This window comes from Coregonus lavaretus (genome assembly GCF_964263955.1).
Source record: "Coregonus lavaretus genome assembly, chromosome: 30".
In the NCBI taxonomy this organism is placed as follows: Eukaryota; Metazoa; Chordata; class Actinopteri; order Salmoniformes; family Salmonidae; genus Coregonus; species Coregonus lavaretus.
Window position 1 is genome coordinate 26,655,377 of NC_140017.1, and position 18,710 is coordinate 26,674,086.

Sequence of the window (18,710 nt, forward strand, 5' to 3'; positions counted from 1 at the left end):
TCCTTTATGTGCTACATATTGAATTTGTCCTCATTTGTATGTGTATATTCATTAAATCATCCTGATACTGTTTTGTTGTGTAATATCCTGTGTATCCTGTGTACTGTCCAGTTGGAAAAGTCATTACATTTATGTACCACATTTGACCACCAGATGGTGCTTGAAGAGTGTTCTTGGTAGTTGCTCTCGAGCTCAAGATTACAGAGAAAGTGAACCTTCACCATTGTGCCCTCTACTTGTGTAACTTTTATTTAGTCATACTATTCAAGTGAATGGTGGATTGTTTATCCAGGTTGAAGGCTGTTGGAATAGAGGCCAGGCCTATTATCACGCTGGAATGAGAGCCTTTACTTTAATCTGGTCAATTTAATTAAATACAATCACAATTTTGGCACTGATATACATTTAAACAAATATGATCATGCAAAACATTTTCATTGAAATCATCTGCACCTGATTTTGTATTAAACACCTTTGCAAAATATTTTCTTTAACTTTTGATAGAAAAATACAGTACATCTTAATACAATTTGTTTGGCCAATACATCTCCACTTTTGAAATCATTGGTAACTTTGGGGGTTGTACAATTTTGAAAATATTAGAAATACTCCAATATAAATATATGTGCCCTTACAAATCAGTTTTCTGTATGTGTCTACTAATGGCAAGTTTTTTGAAAGAATATTATACAATCACAATCATATTGACAAATATGTATATTAGTAAAAGTACATAACATTAATACAACGTCATTACAAAATCCTATAACACAGTTACTGTCAATCGCTTCATTCTCACATACAGATGCAGTGATATTGATCTTCATATATTTGACACTTTTGATCAGTATTTGAAAAGTGCAATAAAAAATTTTTGCAAACCCATACTAGTTCCCATAATTGAGGAGATGGCTGTGACATGATAGCATTGTAAACCACAAGGGAAGTATTACGATATCAACCTAAGTGATGTTCTTACCCCAACATAATGTGTGCATCATCTTGGATTGTCTGAACTCCTGGTTGTGCTTTGTGAATGAAAACATTTAGTCAACTCCAACTCTTAAAATAAGAGAAACCGCTTGACAAGATGCTACAAAACATTCCTCCTTTTATCGCAGAGAAGAAGAAAGTTGCCATGAAATAATGGTGTTGATACCAATGGGGAACATTCAACAAACTTCAAAGCGTCATTTACAATATCCTATTTTCAGTTGAGGCTTCTAAGAAGTCAAAAGAAACCTGACTGTTTAAGAGTTCTTAGGACCTTCTCTGTCAGGTGAGAGCAGTGCACTTCACTACCAAGTTGTAGGCAGTAGAGAATCAGCAGGAAATATATGTGCAATGAGGGACTGGGCTGGAATAAGGACAGCATGATTCCTTTCTGCTACACAACCTTCAGTCTTATAACGTGTGTCTAAATTGATGTAAAACTGGAGTCCAAAGAACTGGTAACATCTAAGCTAAGAAAGGTGTTCTCTGATCAAACTGGTTAGTGCAGTCTCTTTTTTTCCATGATGTGTCCAGAGAACAGCCTATTGGTCAGTGAAGCCCCAACCCCTCCCCTTTCCCAGCCTCGGTAGAACTGGGACTCCCGGTGGCAGTCGTTGTGTCACCAGAGGCCCGCCTCAGTCACTTGATGCGGTGGCGGACCAGCGAGGACTCATCAGTGATCTCGCCGGACCGGTCTCGGGGACGACAGGGCAGGACGAGGAGGAGGAGCAGGATGAGGAGCACCACGACACAGACGGCGATCAGGGCGTAGGAGATGACCCAGAGAAGGGGCTCCTTCAGCAGCCCTCCAGCAGCACAGTCAGACGCCACGTCTGCAGATGAGAAGGGCCCTGAGATCTCTGACACTGCTATCCCACCGTTCACTGGAGAGAGGGACCAGGGTTATTATGGCTGACGTACTGTGGAATGCGAGATGGGTATACAAAGGGCACTTGACCAAGCAGATAAACATTTAATAGCCAAAAAAAGTACATATTTTCTGATGCTAGAGCCATAACCATATTGTATTGGAAGACCAAGGCCTTATGTAAGACCCAATAATATCCTTGATGCCCCAAGTGTCTCCAGCCCTCACCTGCACATCTGCTGACAGCGAAGCCCACCCTCTTCTCAGCCCGGTCGAAGACGACGTAGAAGCCCTCCATGACGGTGGCTCCTATCACCAGGCCATTGGCCGACGACGAGATGCCGAAGCGGAAGCATTCCAGCCTACCGTCCACGTCTGTGATTGGCTGGATATACAGCTGCAGAGAGGAGCCACACAGACACAGTAATGTCAATCAAAGAGCTGTCGGCAAACAGATCTAAAACTCATAACAATATGGTGGATGTTGGTTGGAGTAAGCAAACAACAAACACATGGATGCAACATGGTGGACATTTGTTTTCACCTGAGGAAGGATGGAGATTTTGAAGGACTGGCTGGTGTTGGTGGCCCTCAGGTAGATGGACAGTTTGGGGAAGAACCTCCACGGTGTCTCTCCCTTCAACCAGCAGGCCAGTTTAGTACCACCCCAGAACCCTGAGGTGAAGTCCTGGATCTGGACCATAGAAAGACAGTGACGGATTGTTAAGACTCCAACAAAACTACTCATAGTTGTGAAAAAAAGTGTACTTTTACATAGATGACCACTACTTTTCTCTCAGATCTGTAGACCAGAACAAAGTTGCCATATAAGGGTGGGAAAATACAGGCCATGGTCATACTGTATGGAAAGGAAATAGGTTTCAGTGTTCTCAGTCTACATAGTTACTGAAGTGTCCTCAGACAACCAGGTAATCCTAGAAGTCATTTGATCATGGGCACAGAGGCTGACATACCAGAGATGTTCTTGAGATCGCCTCCACCACAGCATTGAACACATTCACAGGCAGCCGCAGCAGAGTGGTTCCACTGTCCACTATGGCTTTATCCTTGTTGTACTGAGAGATAGAGAGAGAGAGAGAAAGGGAGAGAGAAGGAGAGAGAGAAGATGTATAAAGAAAGGGGAAGACAGAATTTTTCAGTTACATGTTTTCCTTTCAGAAGATCTCAGTCAAAGAGAAAGCTGAAATGTCCACCTTGGTTCCTGGAAGGCTTCAGAAACAGGATTAGCACATTCTTGTGTCTCAGCTCAGGCATGCTTTATTAGCGTTGCTTTATTTCCTCTTTCCGAACCTGCACTCCAGCCTCATCCACCAAGACTGTTGACTAGACACAGCCTTAGGCTTAGGGCCAAGGTTAGTCTTTGTTCCTCAAACCTGACGTGTTGTGCAGATTGAAATACCTTGCAAACCATTTAGAACAGGAAAAACCAATTTAGAAAACAACAGGGGGACAGTCTGTCTCATACCTCTTTGCAGTCCAGGTTTAGATTCTGGTCCCCAACCTCCAGCTTCAATACTTCCACCTGATAGTACCACTCTTCCTTTATAGGGGTGTACCACATGGACCCTGAATACAATGTTGGTTCAACCCCTCCCATGACCTGAAACAAAACTGGGTTTTCATTCACTTTACAAATGACTGAATACAATGATAGCCTGAATACTATAATAAAACTACAATGGCAAGCCTTGGCACTGTTTGGTATGGCATTGCAGACACTGATTACACCCCGTCATCTCTCCCATCTGCCCCTCTCAGAGGCTCACGTGGTCGGCTCGACCGCTTGTATAACACCGACAGACCTGCTCTCAGCAGGGGGCTATCTTAGCTTAATTAGCCACTCGCTAACTAGATTGGGCGTACAATGGGGAAACACATGTTTCTAAAAAGCACCATGCCGCTCAGTCTCATCCGCCCTTGAAAGGTTTATCTGGTCTGGGCGTTGGGAGCAATATTATGCCAAGCGTCTGCCTAGGGTGCGTGAGATGAACAGCCTCAATAATCATCCTCTTTTACAGTACAACAACCAGCCTTTGTAAGGAAGTCTCCCCCCCACCATTCACTCCTCCCATTCATAGCCTTTAGCTTTCTCCTCCTGACTACTCACAAGACTTCCCCCCGTGGGGTCGGCAATGGTGCTGGCCGACAACCCAGCTCCGCACATCTGGAGGGAGAACACATCTGGGATGCCCGTCTGTCGCACCATGGAGTTAAAGAAGGGCTCCACCGAGGAGTCAGGCTGAGAAACAGGAGACATAAACACAAAACATTCTGGTCATTAGCTTAGTGTAAAACAGTAACGTCTTGGCTGTCCTATTGGTCAATAGTGAAGCTGTAAATACTTATAACTAAGGAGCTGCATGGGATCTCTTATGAGTATTAACCGCCAGAGAGATGAAAACTTGTTAGAACAATATTTCATGTTACCAGGAATATCACACTCCGCTTCAGTGTTTTATAAAATAGTCTCATATGCACAATATGGAAACTGTGAGAATTTAAGGTTGATTTGGCAGAGGGATCTTACTTGTGACATTGAGGAGGATGTATGGAAAAATGTAGTTTCCAATGTAGGGTGGTGTACCAGGGATACAAGGGGTAAATGTACACATTTTAAGATTGTTCATAGATACTACTGCACCCCAGTTAGATTACATCAAATGGGTTTATTGCAAAATAATTTATGCTGGAAATGCAAGGGGGAAGTAGGTACCTTTTTGCATGCTATATGGGAATGTCACATGGTGCTCCCTTTTTGGAAGGAGGTTCTTAAAAAGCTTGAAGAATGGGTGGGACAGCCTATCCCAGAGTCCCCACTGCTCTGCTTATTAGGGTATATATCTATTTTACCACCAGGTATTAGCAAAGAAGAGTAATTGTAATTGTCTCTGGCCCCCTCCCAGTTAGGGGGAGTGACGAGCTCTACAGCAGAGTCTCAGCACTCAATCGCTGGTTGAAAACTGTTTTCTGCCCCTCCCAAAAGATAGAATTTGTAGATAATTGGCCCTCTTTCTGGGACTCACCCACAAACAGGACCAAGCCTGACCTGCTGAGGAGTGACGGACTCCATCCTAGCTGGAGGGGTGCTCTCATCTTATCTACCAACATAGATAGGGCTCTAACTCCTCTAGCCCCACAGTGAAATAGGGTGCAGGCCAGGCAGCAGGCTGTTAGCCAACCTGCCAGCTTAGTGGAGTCTGCCAATAGCATAGTCAGTGTAGTCAGCTCAGCCATACCCATTGAGACTGTGTCTGTGCCTCGACCTAGGTTGGGCAAAACTAAACATGGCGGTGTTCGCCTTAGCAATCTTATTAGGATAAAGACCTCCTCCATTCCTGCCATTATTGAAAGAGATCGTGATACCTCACATCTCAAAATAGGGTTACTTAATGTTAGATCCCTCACTTCAAAGGCAGTCATAGTCAATGAACTAATCACTGATCATAATCTTGATGTGATTGGCCTGACTGAAACATGGCTTAAGCCTGATGAATTTGCTGTGTTAAATGAGGCCTCACCTCCTGGTTACACTAGTGACCATATTCCCCGTGCATCCCGCAAAGGCGGAGGTGTTGCTAACATTTACGATAGCAAATTTCAATTTACAAAAAAAAAAATGGCGTTTTCGTCTTTTGAGCTTCTAGTCATGAAATCTATGCAGCCTACTCAATCACTTTTTATAGCTACTGTTTACAGGCCTCCTGGGCCATATACAGCGTTCCTCTCTGAGTTTCCTGAATTCCTATCAGACCTTGTAGTCATAGCAGATCATATTCTAATTTTTGGTGATTTTAATATTCACATGGAGAAGTCCACAGACCCACTCCAAAAGTCTTTCGGAGCCATCATCGACTCAGTGGGTTTTGTCCAACATGTCTCTGGACCTACTCACTGCCACAGTCATACTCTGGACCTAGTTTTGTCCCATGGAATAAATGTTGTAGATCTTAATGTTTTTCCACAAAATCCTGGACTATCGGACCACCATTTTATTACGTTTGCAATCGCAACAAATAATCTGCTCAGACCCCAACCAAGGAGCATCAAAAGTCGTGCTATAAATTCTCAGACAACACAAAAATTCCTTGATGCCCTTCCAGACTCCTTCTGCCTACCCAAGGACGTCAGAGGACAAAAATCAGTTAACCACTTAACTGAGGAACTCAATTTAACCTTGCGCAATACCCTAGATGCAGTTGCACCCCTAAAAATGAAAAACATTTGTCATGAGAAACTAGCTCCCTGGTATACAGAAAATACCCGAGCTTTGAAGCAAGCTTCCAGGAAATTGGAACGGAAATGGCGCCACACCAAACTGGAAGTCTTCCGACTAGCTTGGAAAGACAGTACCGTGCAGTACCGAAGAGCCCTCACTGCTGCTCGATCATCCTACTTTTCCAACTTAATCGAGGAAAATAAGAACAATCCAAAATTTCTTTTTGATACTGTTGCAAAGCTAACTAAAAAGCAGCATTCCCCAAGAGAGGATGGCTTTCACTTCAGCAGTAATAAATTCATGAACTTCTTTGAGGAAAAGATCATGACCATTAGAAAGCAAATTACGGACTCCTCTTTGAATCTGCGTATTCCTCCAGGGCTTAGCTGTCCTGGATCTGCACAGCTCTGCGAGGGCCTGGGATCGGGAGAGACACTTAAGTGTTTTAGTACTATATCTCTTGACACAATGATGAAAATAATCATGGCCTCTAAACCTTCAAGCTGCATACTGGATCCTATTCCTACTAAACTGCTGAAGGAGCTGCTTCCTGTGCTTGGCCCTCCTATGTTGAACATAATAAACAGCTCTCTATCCACCGGATGTGTACCAAACTCACTAAAAGTGGCAGTGATAAAGCCTCTCTTGAAAAAGCCAAACCTTGACCCGGAAAATATGAAAAACTATCGGCCTATATCGAATCTTCCATTCCTCTCAAAAATTTTAGAAAAAGCTGTTGCGCAGCAACTCACTGCCTTTCTGAAGACAAACAATGTATACGAAATGCTTCAGTCTGGTTTTAGACCCCATCATAGCACTGAGACTGCACTTGTGAAGGTGGTAAATGACCTTTTAATGGCGTCAGACCGAGGCTCTGCATCTGTCCTCGTGCTACTAGACCTTAGTGCTGCCTTTGACACCATCGATCACCACATTCTTTTGGAGAGACTGGAAACCCAAATTGGTCTACACGGACAAGTTCTGGCCTGGTTTAGATCTTACCTGTCGGAAAGATATCAGTTTGTCTCTGTGAATGGTCTGTCCTCCGACAAATCAACTGTACATTTTGGTGTTCCTCAAGGTTCCGTTTTAGGACCACTATTGTTTTCACTATATATTTTACCTCTTGGGGATGTTATTCGAAAACATAATGTTAACTTTCACTGCTATGCGGATGACACACAGCTGTACATTTCAATGAAACATGGTGAAGCCCCAAAATTGCCCTCGCTAGAAGCCTGTGTTTCAGACATAAGGAAGTGGATGGCTGAAAACTTTCTACTTTTAAACTCGGACAAAACAGAGATGCTTGTTCTAGGTCCCAAGAAACAAAGAGATCTTCTGTTAAATCTGACAATTCATCTTGATGGTTGTAAAGTCGTCTCAAATAAAACTGTGAAGGACCTCGGCGTTACTCTTGACCCTGATCTCTCTTTTGACGAACATATCAAGACTGTTTCAAGGACAGCTTTTTTCCATCTACGTAACATTGCAAAAATCAGAAATTTTCTGTCCAAAAATGATGCAGAAAAATTAATCCATGCATTTGTTACTTCTAGGTTAGACTACTGCAATGCTCTACTTTCCGGCTACCCGGATAAAGCACTAAATAAACTTCAGTTAGTGCTAAATACGGCTGCTAGAATCCTGACTAGAACCAAGAAATTTGATCATATTACTCCAGTGCTAGCTTCCCTACACTGGCTTCCTGTTAAGGCAAGGGCTGATTTCAAGGTTTTACTGTTAACCTATAAAGCGTTACATGGGCTTGCTCCTACCTATCTTTCCGAGTTGGTCCTGCCGTACATACCAATACGTACGCTACGGTCACAAGACGCAGGCCTCCTAATTGTCCCTAGAATTTCTAAGCAAACAGCGGGAGGCAGGGCTTTCTCCTATAGATCTCCATTTTTATGGAACAGTCTGCCTACCCATGTGAGAGACGCAGACTCGGTCTCAACCTTTAAGTCTTTACTGAAGACTTATCTCTTCAGTAGGTCATATGATTGAGTGTAGTCTGGCCCAGGAGTGTGAAGGTGAACGGAAAGGCTCTGGAGCAACGAACAGCCCTTGCTGTCTCTGCCAGGCCGGTTCCCCTCTCTCCACTGGGGTTCTCTGCCTCTAACCCTGTTACAGGGGCTGAGTCACTGGCTTGCTGGTGCTCTTTCATGCCGTCCCTAGGAGGGGTGCGTCACTTGAGTGGGTTGAGTTACTGACGTGATCTTCCTGTCTGGGTTGGCGCCCCCCCTTGGTTTGTGCTGTGGTGGAGACCTCTGTGGGCTATACTCGGCCTTGTCTCAGGATTGTAAGTTGGTGGTTGAGGATATCCCTCTAGTGGTGCGGGGGCTGTGCTTTGGCAGAGTGGGTGGGGTTATATCCTTCCTGTTTGGCCCTGTCCGGGGGTTTCTTCGGATGGGGCCACAGTGTCTCCGGACCGCTCCTGTCTCAGCCTCCAGTATTTATGCTGCAGTAGTTTATGTGTCGGGGGGCTGGGGTTAGTTGGTTATACCTGGAGTACTTCTCCTGTCTTATCCAGTGTCCTGTGTGAATTTAAGTATGCTCTCTCTAATTCTCTCGTTCTCTCTTTCTCTCTGAGAACCTGAGCCCTAGGACCATACGTCAGGACTACCGGGCATGCTGACACCTTGCTGTCCCCAGTCCGCCTGGCCTTGCTGCTATTCCAGTTTCAACTGTTCTGCCTGCGGTTACGAAACCCCTACCTGTCCCAGACCTGCTGTTTTCAACTCTTAATGATCGGCTATGAAAAGCCAACTGAGAGACCTGAGCCCTAGGACCATACGTCGGGACTACCGGCCGTGGTGACTCCTTGCTGTCCCCAGTCCGCCTGGCCTTGCTGCTATTCCAGTTTCAACTGTTCTGCCTGCGGTTATGGAACCCCTACCTGTCCCAGACCTGCTGTTTTCAACTCTTAATGATCGGCTATGAAAAGCCAACTGAGATTTATTCCTGATTATTATTTGACCATGCTTGTCACTTATGAACATTTTTGAACATCTTGGCATGGTTCTGTTATAACCTCCACCCGGCACAGCCAGAAGAGGACTGGCCACCCCTCATAGCCTGGTTCCTCTCTAGGTTTCTTCCTAGGTTTTGGCCTTTCTAGGGAGTTTTTCCTAGCCACCGTGCTTCTACACCTGCATTACTAGCTGTTTGGGGTTTTAGGCTGGGTTTCTGTACAGCACTTCGAGATATTAGCTGATGTACGAAGGGCTATATAAAATAAAATTGATTGATTGATTGAAGAGTGTGGTCTTGTCTCAGTGGGTTTTCTTACTGCGGCTAGACTCATACTACAGTGGGAAAAAAAGTATTTAGTCAGCCACCAATTGTGCAAGTTCTCCCACTTAAAAAGATGAGAGAGGCCTGTAATTGTCATCATAGGTACACGTCAACTATGACAGACAAAATGAGAAAAAAAATTCCAGAAAATCACATTGTAGGATTTTTAATGATTTTATTTGCAAATTATGGTGGAAAATAAGTATTTGGTCAATAACAAAAGTTTCTCAATACTTTGTTATATACCCTTTGTTGGCAATGACACAGGTCAAACATTTTCTGTAAGTCTTCACAAGGTTTTCACACACTGTTGCTGGTATTTTGGCCCATTCCTCCATGCAGATCTCCTCTAGAGCAGTGATGTTTTGGGGCTGTCGCTGGGCAACACAGACTTTCAACTCCCTCCAAAGATTTTCTATGGGGTTGAGATCTGGAGACTGGCTAGGCCACTCCAGGACCTTGAAATGCTTCTTACGAAGCCACTCCTTCGTTGCCCGGGCGGTGTGTTTGGGATCATTGTCATGCTGAAAGACCCAGCCACGTTTCATCTTCAATGCCCTTGCTGATGGAAGGAGGTTTTCACTCAAAATCTCACGATACATGGCCCCATTCATTCTTTCCTTTACACGGATCAGTCATCCTGGTCCCTTTGCAGAAAAACAGCCCCAAAGCATGATGTTTCCACCCCCATGCTTCACAGTAGGTATGGTGTTCTTTGGATGCAACTCAGCATTCTTTGTCCTCCAAACACGACGAGTTGAGTTTTTACCAAAAATTCTATTTTGGTTTCATCTGACCATATGACATTCTCCCAAACCTCTTCTGGATCATCCAAATGCACTCTAGCAAACTTCAGATGGGCCTGGACATGTACTGGCTTAAGCAGGGGGACACGTCTGGCACTGCAGGATCTGAGTCCCTGGCGGCATAGTGTGTTACTGATGTTAGGCTTTGTTACTTTGGTCCCAGCTCTCTGCAGGTCATTCACTAGGTCCCCCCGTGTGGTTCTGGGATTTTTGCTCACCGTTCTTGTGATCATTTTGACCCCACAGGGTGAGATCTTGCGTGGAGCCCCAGATCGAGGAAGATTATCAGTGGTCTTGTATGTCTTCCATTTCCTAATAATTGCTCCCACAGTTGATTTCTTCAAACCAAGCTGCTTACCTATTGCAGATTCAGTCTTCCCAGCCTGATGCAGGTCTACAATTTTGTTTCTGGTGTCCTTTGACAGCTCTTTGGTCTTGGCCATAGTGGAGTTTGGAGTGTGACTGTTTGAGGTTGTGGACAGGTGTCTTTTATACTGATAACAAGTTCAAACAAGTGCCATTAATACAGGTAACGAGTGGAGGACAGAGGAGCCTCTTAAAGAAGAATGTTACAGGTCTGTGAGAGCCAGAAATCTTGCTTGTTTGTAGGAGACCAAATACTTATTTTCCACCATAATTTGCAAATAAATTCATTAAAAATCCTACAATGTGATTTTCTGGAATTTTTTTCTCAATTTGTCTGTCATAGTTGACGTGTACCTATGATGAAAATTACAGGCCTCTCTCATCTTTTTAAGTGGGAGAACTTGCACAATTGGTGGCTGACTAAATACTTTTTTCCCCCACTGTATGTAACTGGAAGAGCACAGATAGTCCGAAATCAACAGATTGGCTCAAACTCATGGTGGAGACTGCATCTTATGAATCAATGATAGCGAAATTACAGGAGAGGAAAGGGAAATTTAGTATGATATGGGAACACTTTTTGAATTATATAAGGGACGTGCGGGTGAGAAGCTAGGGCATAAGTTGTAACAAATGTATGTGTAATGGGTGTTTTTCTTTAGTTATTTTTTTTTTTAATCAAAAGCAATGTATTAACTAAAAAAAAAAAAATGCTGTTTAATATTCCAACCACTGATATATGGTTGAAATGTGCTGTCTTGTTGGGTGTTATGTTTTTGTTGTTAGTGTTATGTAATGTTATATTGATTTTTTTTAAATTAAAAAAGTGAAGCTGTAAGCACAGAGAATAACAGGAGAAAGTCTTATCAGTTATCACCCTGACTAAAAAGGATTCCCCCCCTCTCTATACCTTGACTCCACATGGTGTATATGTCAAAGGCCAGATATATGCATGTGATGTGTGACGAACATTCTGCAAATCATCTGAACAAAAGCTGAGATCCGCAGTACAGAGTGCTTACTGTAAGCTCTTGCATGTTAATGATTTAAAATGGTTGACCTCAAAATCTGCATAAGGCATACGTGTCAGCTCAGAATAGCCTAAGCCACATCACGCCCCATGGTTCTGTGTGACGATGAGATTCTGAACAGTATCATGTGTGTGAACCTTGATTTGCTCTTTGATAACCTTCAGCAGCTCTTCTTACCCCACCACGCTTACGGACACCATTGTGCCAAATCAAACAGACATAGGCATGGAACCCCTTCCTTCATATCCAGAGTCCCAGGGGGCACCAAGCTCAACCCCTTCCCCATATACCTGAGCCAGTAGGGGGTAGGCCAGGCCCAGGATGCCCTGCCAGTTGACTCCTGGGAGGAAGAATCCGTCGGAGGAGAGAATGGTGGCGATGTTGATGGTGAGGATGCCGGGGATGCTGGGGATGAAGACGCGGTCGGTGCCCAGCTTGCCCTCCCAGTTGCCCTGGGTGTACTTGACGGCCACGGCCCTGCCAGTGGACTGGTACGTACTGGAGCTGAACACAGGGAGGGACAGGGAGAGTAACCAGCACTCTTAGACAAAGGAAATCTTATCAAACGCATGCCTGAGCCAATTCTAAACAAAAATAAAAACGATCAGATTGTAGTATAAATTATAATGAGATTGATGTGAAACACTGATTGTTGAATTATGGCATTTTCTGATATTATTGGGGCCACCAAATATAATGCGTGGATAATGTAGCCCTCTCATTGACCCAATAGAAAGAGCTATTCCACTGAGAGCAAATATGAGAGCCTGACTCACAGTGCTGTGTTGAAGAAGTGTGTGATGAAGGGGTGTGCTGCTGCAGCCACTGCAAAGTTACTGCTTCCTGTATCAACCAGGATATTCAGCTGGAAAACAAAAGAGTAGTGAGTACTTTATCAGTCAATCAACCATCTGGGTTAACCACACAGAACAACTCAACCCCACCCTTCTGAAGACACGCCATAAACACACAAACTGACTCACAGTCAGCGATCGTGCTTTGAGCTGAACAGGTTATTTACTATGCTTCTGACGTCTGAGGATTAGAAAAAAAGCTCTCTGGTCTGGTAGTCTTTGGGAAAAACGTGACCACGTCACGTCCACCGATTGCTCCAGAGTCTAAATCTCCCTCCATCCTAGTATTTGTCGGCTGTGTGCGAGCAGGAGCGGAGCATGAGCTAGCAAAGCAGCAGTTGAGATAATGTTGTCTCAGGCATCAATTCAACGAGGGGGAACTAATGAGATAACCAACTTCTGTCATCTCGGTGACCGGCGCAGAAGGGTCATTACTAAACATTCCTCATCATTAAAGAGGCCATAATAAACAGTGCTCTCCACAACTCTGCTTGCAACAAAATGAGTTTATTTACCATTTAAACATGACCTCAAATCATGTTAGGCTGCATAATTAGCCTTTAAGGCACTTTGGATTGATGGAGGAGAGGCAACATAAAGGGAACACACAGGAAAGCGGTCTGCTGGTGTGACATTATACTTCCTGCGTCTTCCCTAAAGCAGCCTGAGGAAAACATGATTTTTCTGGATATTTGTTTCCATTCAACTAACGCATAGGCTTCATCAAAGCTAAGAATAAGATGTGACTTACACAGAGATTTGGGGAAAAGCTAGGCCGCCGTGTTGGGGAAAACTAGGGGCATTTCCTCTTCTGTACTCCCCTAGCTTGGCTGGGCCACCGCCAGGTAAATCCCTCCTCTTCCCCATCCCTGAGCCAGCACGGCGGCCTGGTCGCCTGTGGTTGAGCCCTGCCTGGCTAATTGGCAGAGGCTCAGTGGCGGGGACATGCATCTGCTACCTGTTTGTACCAATTAGCAGATGTGAGGCACTCCAGCCGACACCTCAGCCTAGCTGCGACAGGACTAACAGATGTGGCAATTAGTGGTTAATTTGAATAACGCCTTGTTTAACACCAGGCCTCTAATTACATCATACTGTAGATAGAACTGTTTGAGGTTTGGTGTTATTGTGCCCCCTTCCCCTTGTTCTCTCTCCCCTCCCTACCTCCCCTCTTCCCTGCCCTTCTCTCCTCTCTTCTCTCCCCTCAACTACCTCTCCTCTTCTCTTCTCTCCCTTCCCTACCTCTCCTCTTCTCTCCCTACCTCCCCTCTTCTCTTCTCTCCCTACCTCCCCTCTTCTCTTCTCTCCCCTCCCTACCTCCCCTCTTCTCTTCTCTTCTCTCCCTATCTCCCCTCTTCTCTTCTCTCCCTACCTCTCCTCTTCGCTTCTCTCCCTACCTCCCCTCTTCTCTTCTCTCCCCTCCCTACCTCCCCTCTTCTCTTCTCTCCCCTCCCTACCTCCCCTCTTCTCTTCTCTCCCTACCTCCCCTCTTCTCTTCTCTCCCTACCTCCCCTCCCCTCTTCTCTTCTCTCCCTACCTCCCTATTCTCTTCTCTCACTACCTCACCTATTCTCTTCTCTCCCTACCTCACCTCTTCTCTCCTCTCCCTACCTCCCCACTTCTCTTCTCTTCCTACCTCCCCTCTTCTCTTCTCTCCCTACCTCCCCTCTTCTCTTCTCTCCCTACCTCCCCTCTTCTCTTCTCTCCCTACCTCCCCTCTTCTCTCCCTACCTCCCCTCTTCTTTTCTCTCCCTACCTCTCCACTTCCTACCTCTCCTCTTCCTACCTCTCCTCTTCCTACCTCCCCTCTTCTCTCCATACCTCCCCTCTTCTCTTTTCTCCCTACCTCCCCTCTTCTCTCCATACCTCCCCTCTTCTCTTTTCTCCCTACCTCCCCTCTTCTCTTCTCTCCCTACCTCCCCTCTTCTCTTCTCTCCCTACCTCTCCTCTTCTCTTCTCTCCCTACCTCCCCTCTTCTCTTTTCTCCCTACCTCCCCTCTTCTCCTTTCTCCCTACCTCCCCTCTTCTCTTTTCTCCCTACCTCCCCTCTTCTCTTCTCTCCCTACCTCCACTCTCCTCTTCTCTCACCTACCTCCCCTCTTCTCTTCTCTCCCTACCTCCCCTCTTCTCTTCTCTTCTCTCCCTACCTACCCTCTTCTCTTTTCTCCCTACCTCCCCTCTTCTCTTCTCTCCCTACCTCCCCTCTTCTCTTCTCTTCTCTCCCTACCTCCCCTCTTCTCTTCTCTCCCTACCTCCCCTCTTCTCTTTTCTCCCTCTTCTCTTCTCTCCCTACTCTCCTCTTCCTACCTCTCCTCTTCCTACCTCCCCTCTCCTCCTCCCTCTTCTCTCCCTACCTCCCCTCTTCTCTTCTCTCCCTACCTCCCCTCTTCTCTCCACTCTCTCTTCTCTCCCTACCTCCCCTCTTCTCTTCTCTCCCTACCTCACCTCTTCTCTTCTCTCCCTACCTCTCCTCTTCCTACCTCCCTCTTCTCTCCGTACCTCCCCTCTTCTCTTCTCTCCCTACCTCCCTCTTCTCTTCTCTCCCTACCTCCCTCTTCTTTTCTCTCCCTACCTCCCCTCTTCTCTCCCTACCTCCCCTCTTCTCTTCTCTCCCTACCTCCCCCCTTCTCTTCTCTACCTACCTCCCCCCTTCTCTTCTCTACCTACCTCCCCTCTTCTCTTCTCTCCCTACCTCCCCATTCTCTTCTATCCCCTCTTCTCTCCCACCTCCCCCTCTTCTCTTCTCTCCCTACCTCCCCCTCTTCTCTCCACTCTTCTCTTCTCTCCCTACCTCCCCTCTTCTCTTCTCTCCCTACCTCACCTCTTCTCTTCTCTCCCTACCTCTCCTCTTCCTACCTCCCCTCTTCTCTCCGTACCTCCCCTCTTCTCTTCTCTCCCTACCTCCCCTCTTCTCTTCTCTCCCTACCTCCCCTCTTCTTTCTCTCCCTACCTCCCCTCTTCTCTCCCTACCTCCCCTCTTCTCTTCTCTCCCTACCTCCCCCTTCTCTTCTCTACCTACCTCCCCCCTTCTCTTCTCTACCTACCTCCCCTCTTCTCTTCTCTCCCTACCTCCCCCATTCTCTTCTATCCCCTCTTCTCTCCCTACCTCCCCTCTTCTCTTCTCTCCCTACCTCCCCTCTTCCCTTCTCTCCCTACCTCCCCTCTTCCCTTCTCTCCCTACCTCCCCTCTTCTCTTCCTACCTCCCCTCTCCTCTTCTCTCCCCTCTTCTCTTCTCTCCCTACCTCCCCTCTTCTCTCCCTACCTCCCCTCTTCTCTTCCTACCTCCCTCTTCTCTTCTCTTCTCTCCCCTCTTCTCTTCTCTCCCTACCAACCCTCTTCTCTCCCTACCTCCCCTCTTTTCTTCTCTCCCTACCTCCCCTCCCCTCTTCTCTCCCTACCTCCCCTCTTCTCTTCTCTCCCTACCTCCCCTCTTCTCTTCTCTCCCTACCTCCCCTCTTCTCTCCCTACCTCCCCTCTTCTCTTCCTACCTCCCCTCTTCTCTTCTCTCCCCTCTTCTCTTCTCTCCCTACCAACCCTCTTCTCTCCCTACCTCCCCTCTTTTCTTCTCTCCCTACCTCCCCTCCCCTCTTCTCTCCCTACCTCCCCTCTTCTCTTCTCTCCCTACCGCCCCTCTTCTCTTCCCTCCCTACCTCTTCTCTTCTCTTCTCTCCCTACCTCCCCTCTTCTCTTCTCTCCCTACCTCTCCTCTTCGCTTCTCTCCCCTCCCTACCTCCCCTCTTCTCTTCTCTCCCTACCTCCCCTCCCCTCTTCTCTTCTCTTCTCTTCTCTCCCTACCTCCCTCTTCTCTTCTCTCACTACCTCACCTATTCTCTTCTCTCCCTACCTCACCTCTTCTCTTCTCTCCCTACCTCCCCTCTTCTCTTCTCTCCCTACCTCCCCACTTCTCTTCTCTTCCTACCTCCCCTCTTCTCTTCTCTCCCTACCTCCCCTCTTCTCTTCTCTCCCTACTTCCCCTCTTCCCTTCTCTCCCTACCTCCCCTCTTCTCTTCTCTCCCTACCTCCCCTCTTCTTTTCTCTCCCTACCTCTCCGCTTCCTACCTCTCCTCTTCTCTCCCTACCTCCCCTCTTCTCTTCTCTCCCTACCTCCCCTCTTCTCTTCTCTCCCTACCTCCCCTCTTCTCTTCTCTCCCTACCTCCCCCCTTCTCTTCTCTCCCTACCTCCCCTCTTCTCTTCTCTCCCTACCTCCCCCCTTCTCTTCTCTCCCTACCTCCCCTCTTGTCTTCTCTCCCTACCTCCCCCATTCTCTTCTCTCCCCTCTTCTCTCCCTACCTCCCCTCTTCTCTTCTCTCCCTACCTCCCCTCTTCTCTCTCTACCTCCCCTCTTCCCTTCTCTCCCTACCTCCCCTCTTCTCTGCCTACCTCCCCTCTTCTCTCCCTACCTCCCCTCTTCCCTTCTCTCCCTACCTCCCCTCTTCTCTTCTCTCCCTACCTCCCCTCTTCTCTCCCTACCTCCCCTCTTCTCTTCTCTTCCTACCTCCCCTCTTCTCTTCTCTCCCCTCTTCTCTTCTCTCCCTACCACCCCTCTTCTCTTCTCTCCCTACCTCCCCTCTTTTCTTCTCTCCCTACCTCCCCTCTTCTATTCTCTTCTCTCCCTACCTCCCCTCTTCTCTCCCTACATCCCCTCTTCTCTTCTCTCCCTACCGCCCCTCTTCTCTTCCCTCCCTACCTCCCCTCTTCTCTTCTCTCCTCTCGTCTCTTCTCTCCCTACCTCCCCTCTTCACTTCTCTCCCTACCTCCCCTCTTCTCTCCCTACCTCCCCTCGTCTCTTCTCTCCCTGCCTCCCCTTCTCTTCTCTCACTACCTCTCCTCTTCTCTCCCTACCTCCCCTCTTCTCTTCCTACCTCCCCTCTCCTCTCCCCTCTTCTCTTCTCTCCCTACCTCCCCTCTTCTCTCCCTACCTCCCCTCTTTTCTTCTCTCCCTACCTCGCCACTTCTCTTCTCTCCCTACCTCCCCACTTCTCTTCTCTCCCTACCTCCCCACTTCTCTTCTCTCCCTACCTCCCCACTTCCCTTCTCTCCCTACCGCCCCTCTTCTCTTCTCTTCTCTCCCCTCTTCTCTTCTCTCCCTACCTCCCCTCTTCTCTTCTCTCCCTACCTCCCCTCTTCTCTTTTCTCCCTACCTCCCCTCTTCTCTTCTCTCCCTACCTCCACTCTCCTCTTCTCTCCCTACCTCCCCTCTTATCTTCTCTCCCTACCTCCCCTCTTCTCTTCTCTCCCTACCTCCCCTCTTCTCTTCTCTTCTCTCCCTACCTCCCCTCTTCTCTTCTCTTCTCTCCCTACCTCCCCTCTTCTCTTCTCTTCTCTCCCTACCTCCCCTCTTCTCTTCTCTCCCTACCTCCCCTCTTCTCTTTTCTCCCTACCTCCCCTCTTCTCTTTTCTCCCTACCTCCCCTCTTCTCTTTTCTCCCTACCTCTCTCTCTTCTCTCCCTACCTCCCCTCTTCTCTTCTCTCCCTACCTCCCCTCTTCTCTTCTCTCCCTACCTCCCCTCTTCTCTTTTCTCCCTACCTCCCCTCTTCTCTCCCTACCTCCCCTCTTCTCTTTTCTCCCTACCTCCCCTCTTCTCTTCTCTCCCTACCTCCCATCTTCTCTTCTCTCCCTACCTCCCATCTTCTCTTCTCTCCCTACCTCCCCTCTTCTCTTCCTACCTCCTCTCCTCTTCTCTCCCCTCTTCTCTTCTCTCCCTACCTCCCCTCTTCTCTCCCTACCTCCCCTCTTTTCTTCTCTCCCTACCTCGCCACTTCTCTTCTCTCCCTACCTCCCCACTTCTCTTCTCTCCCTACCTCCCCACTTCTCTTCTCTCCCTACCTCCCCACTTCCCTTCTCTCCCTACGCCCCTCTTCTCTTCTCTTCTCTCCCCTCTTCTCTTCTCTCCCTACCTCCCCTCTTCTCTTCTCTCCCTACCTCCCCTCTTCTCTTTTCTCCCTACCTCCCCTCTTCTCTTCTCTCCCTACCTCCACTCTCCTCTTCTCTCCCTACCTCCCCTCTTATCTTCTCTCCCTACCTCCCCTCTTCTCTTCTCTCCCTACCTCCCCTCTTCTCTTCTCTTCTCTTCTCTTCTCTCCCTACCTCCCCTCTTCTCTTCTCTTCCTACCTCCCCTCTTCTCTTCTCTTCCCTCCCTACCTCCCCTCTTCTCTTCTCTCCCTACCTCCCCTCTTCTCTTTTCTCCCTACCTCCCCTCTTCTCTTTTCTCCCTACCTCTCTCTCTTCTCTCCCTACCTCCCCTCTTCTCT

General features: G+C 47.3%; 1 protein-coding gene across 1 annotated transcript; it reads right to left on the bottom strand.

Moving 5' to 3' along the window:
* Nucleotides 1–227: 227 nt before the first annotated feature.
* On the bottom strand, nucleotides 228–12,861 carry LOC311106182 (beta-secretase 2-like; the record flags this gene model as incomplete). The annotated part of the gene is made up of 9 exons (XM_084148498.1): nucleotides 228–1,877; nucleotides 2,090–2,258; nucleotides 2,406–2,555; nucleotides 2,836–2,937; nucleotides 3,348–3,482; nucleotides 3,990–4,121; nucleotides 11,892–12,105; nucleotides 12,378–12,466; nucleotides 12,853–12,861. 9 exons carry the CDS (start codon nucleotides 12,859–12,861, stop codon nucleotides 1,633–1,635), a joined length of 1,245 nt encoding a protein of 414 aa, XP_084004624.1. The 3' UTR covers nucleotides 228–1,632.
* Between the last annotated feature and the right edge of the window lie 5,849 nt (nucleotides 12,862–18,710).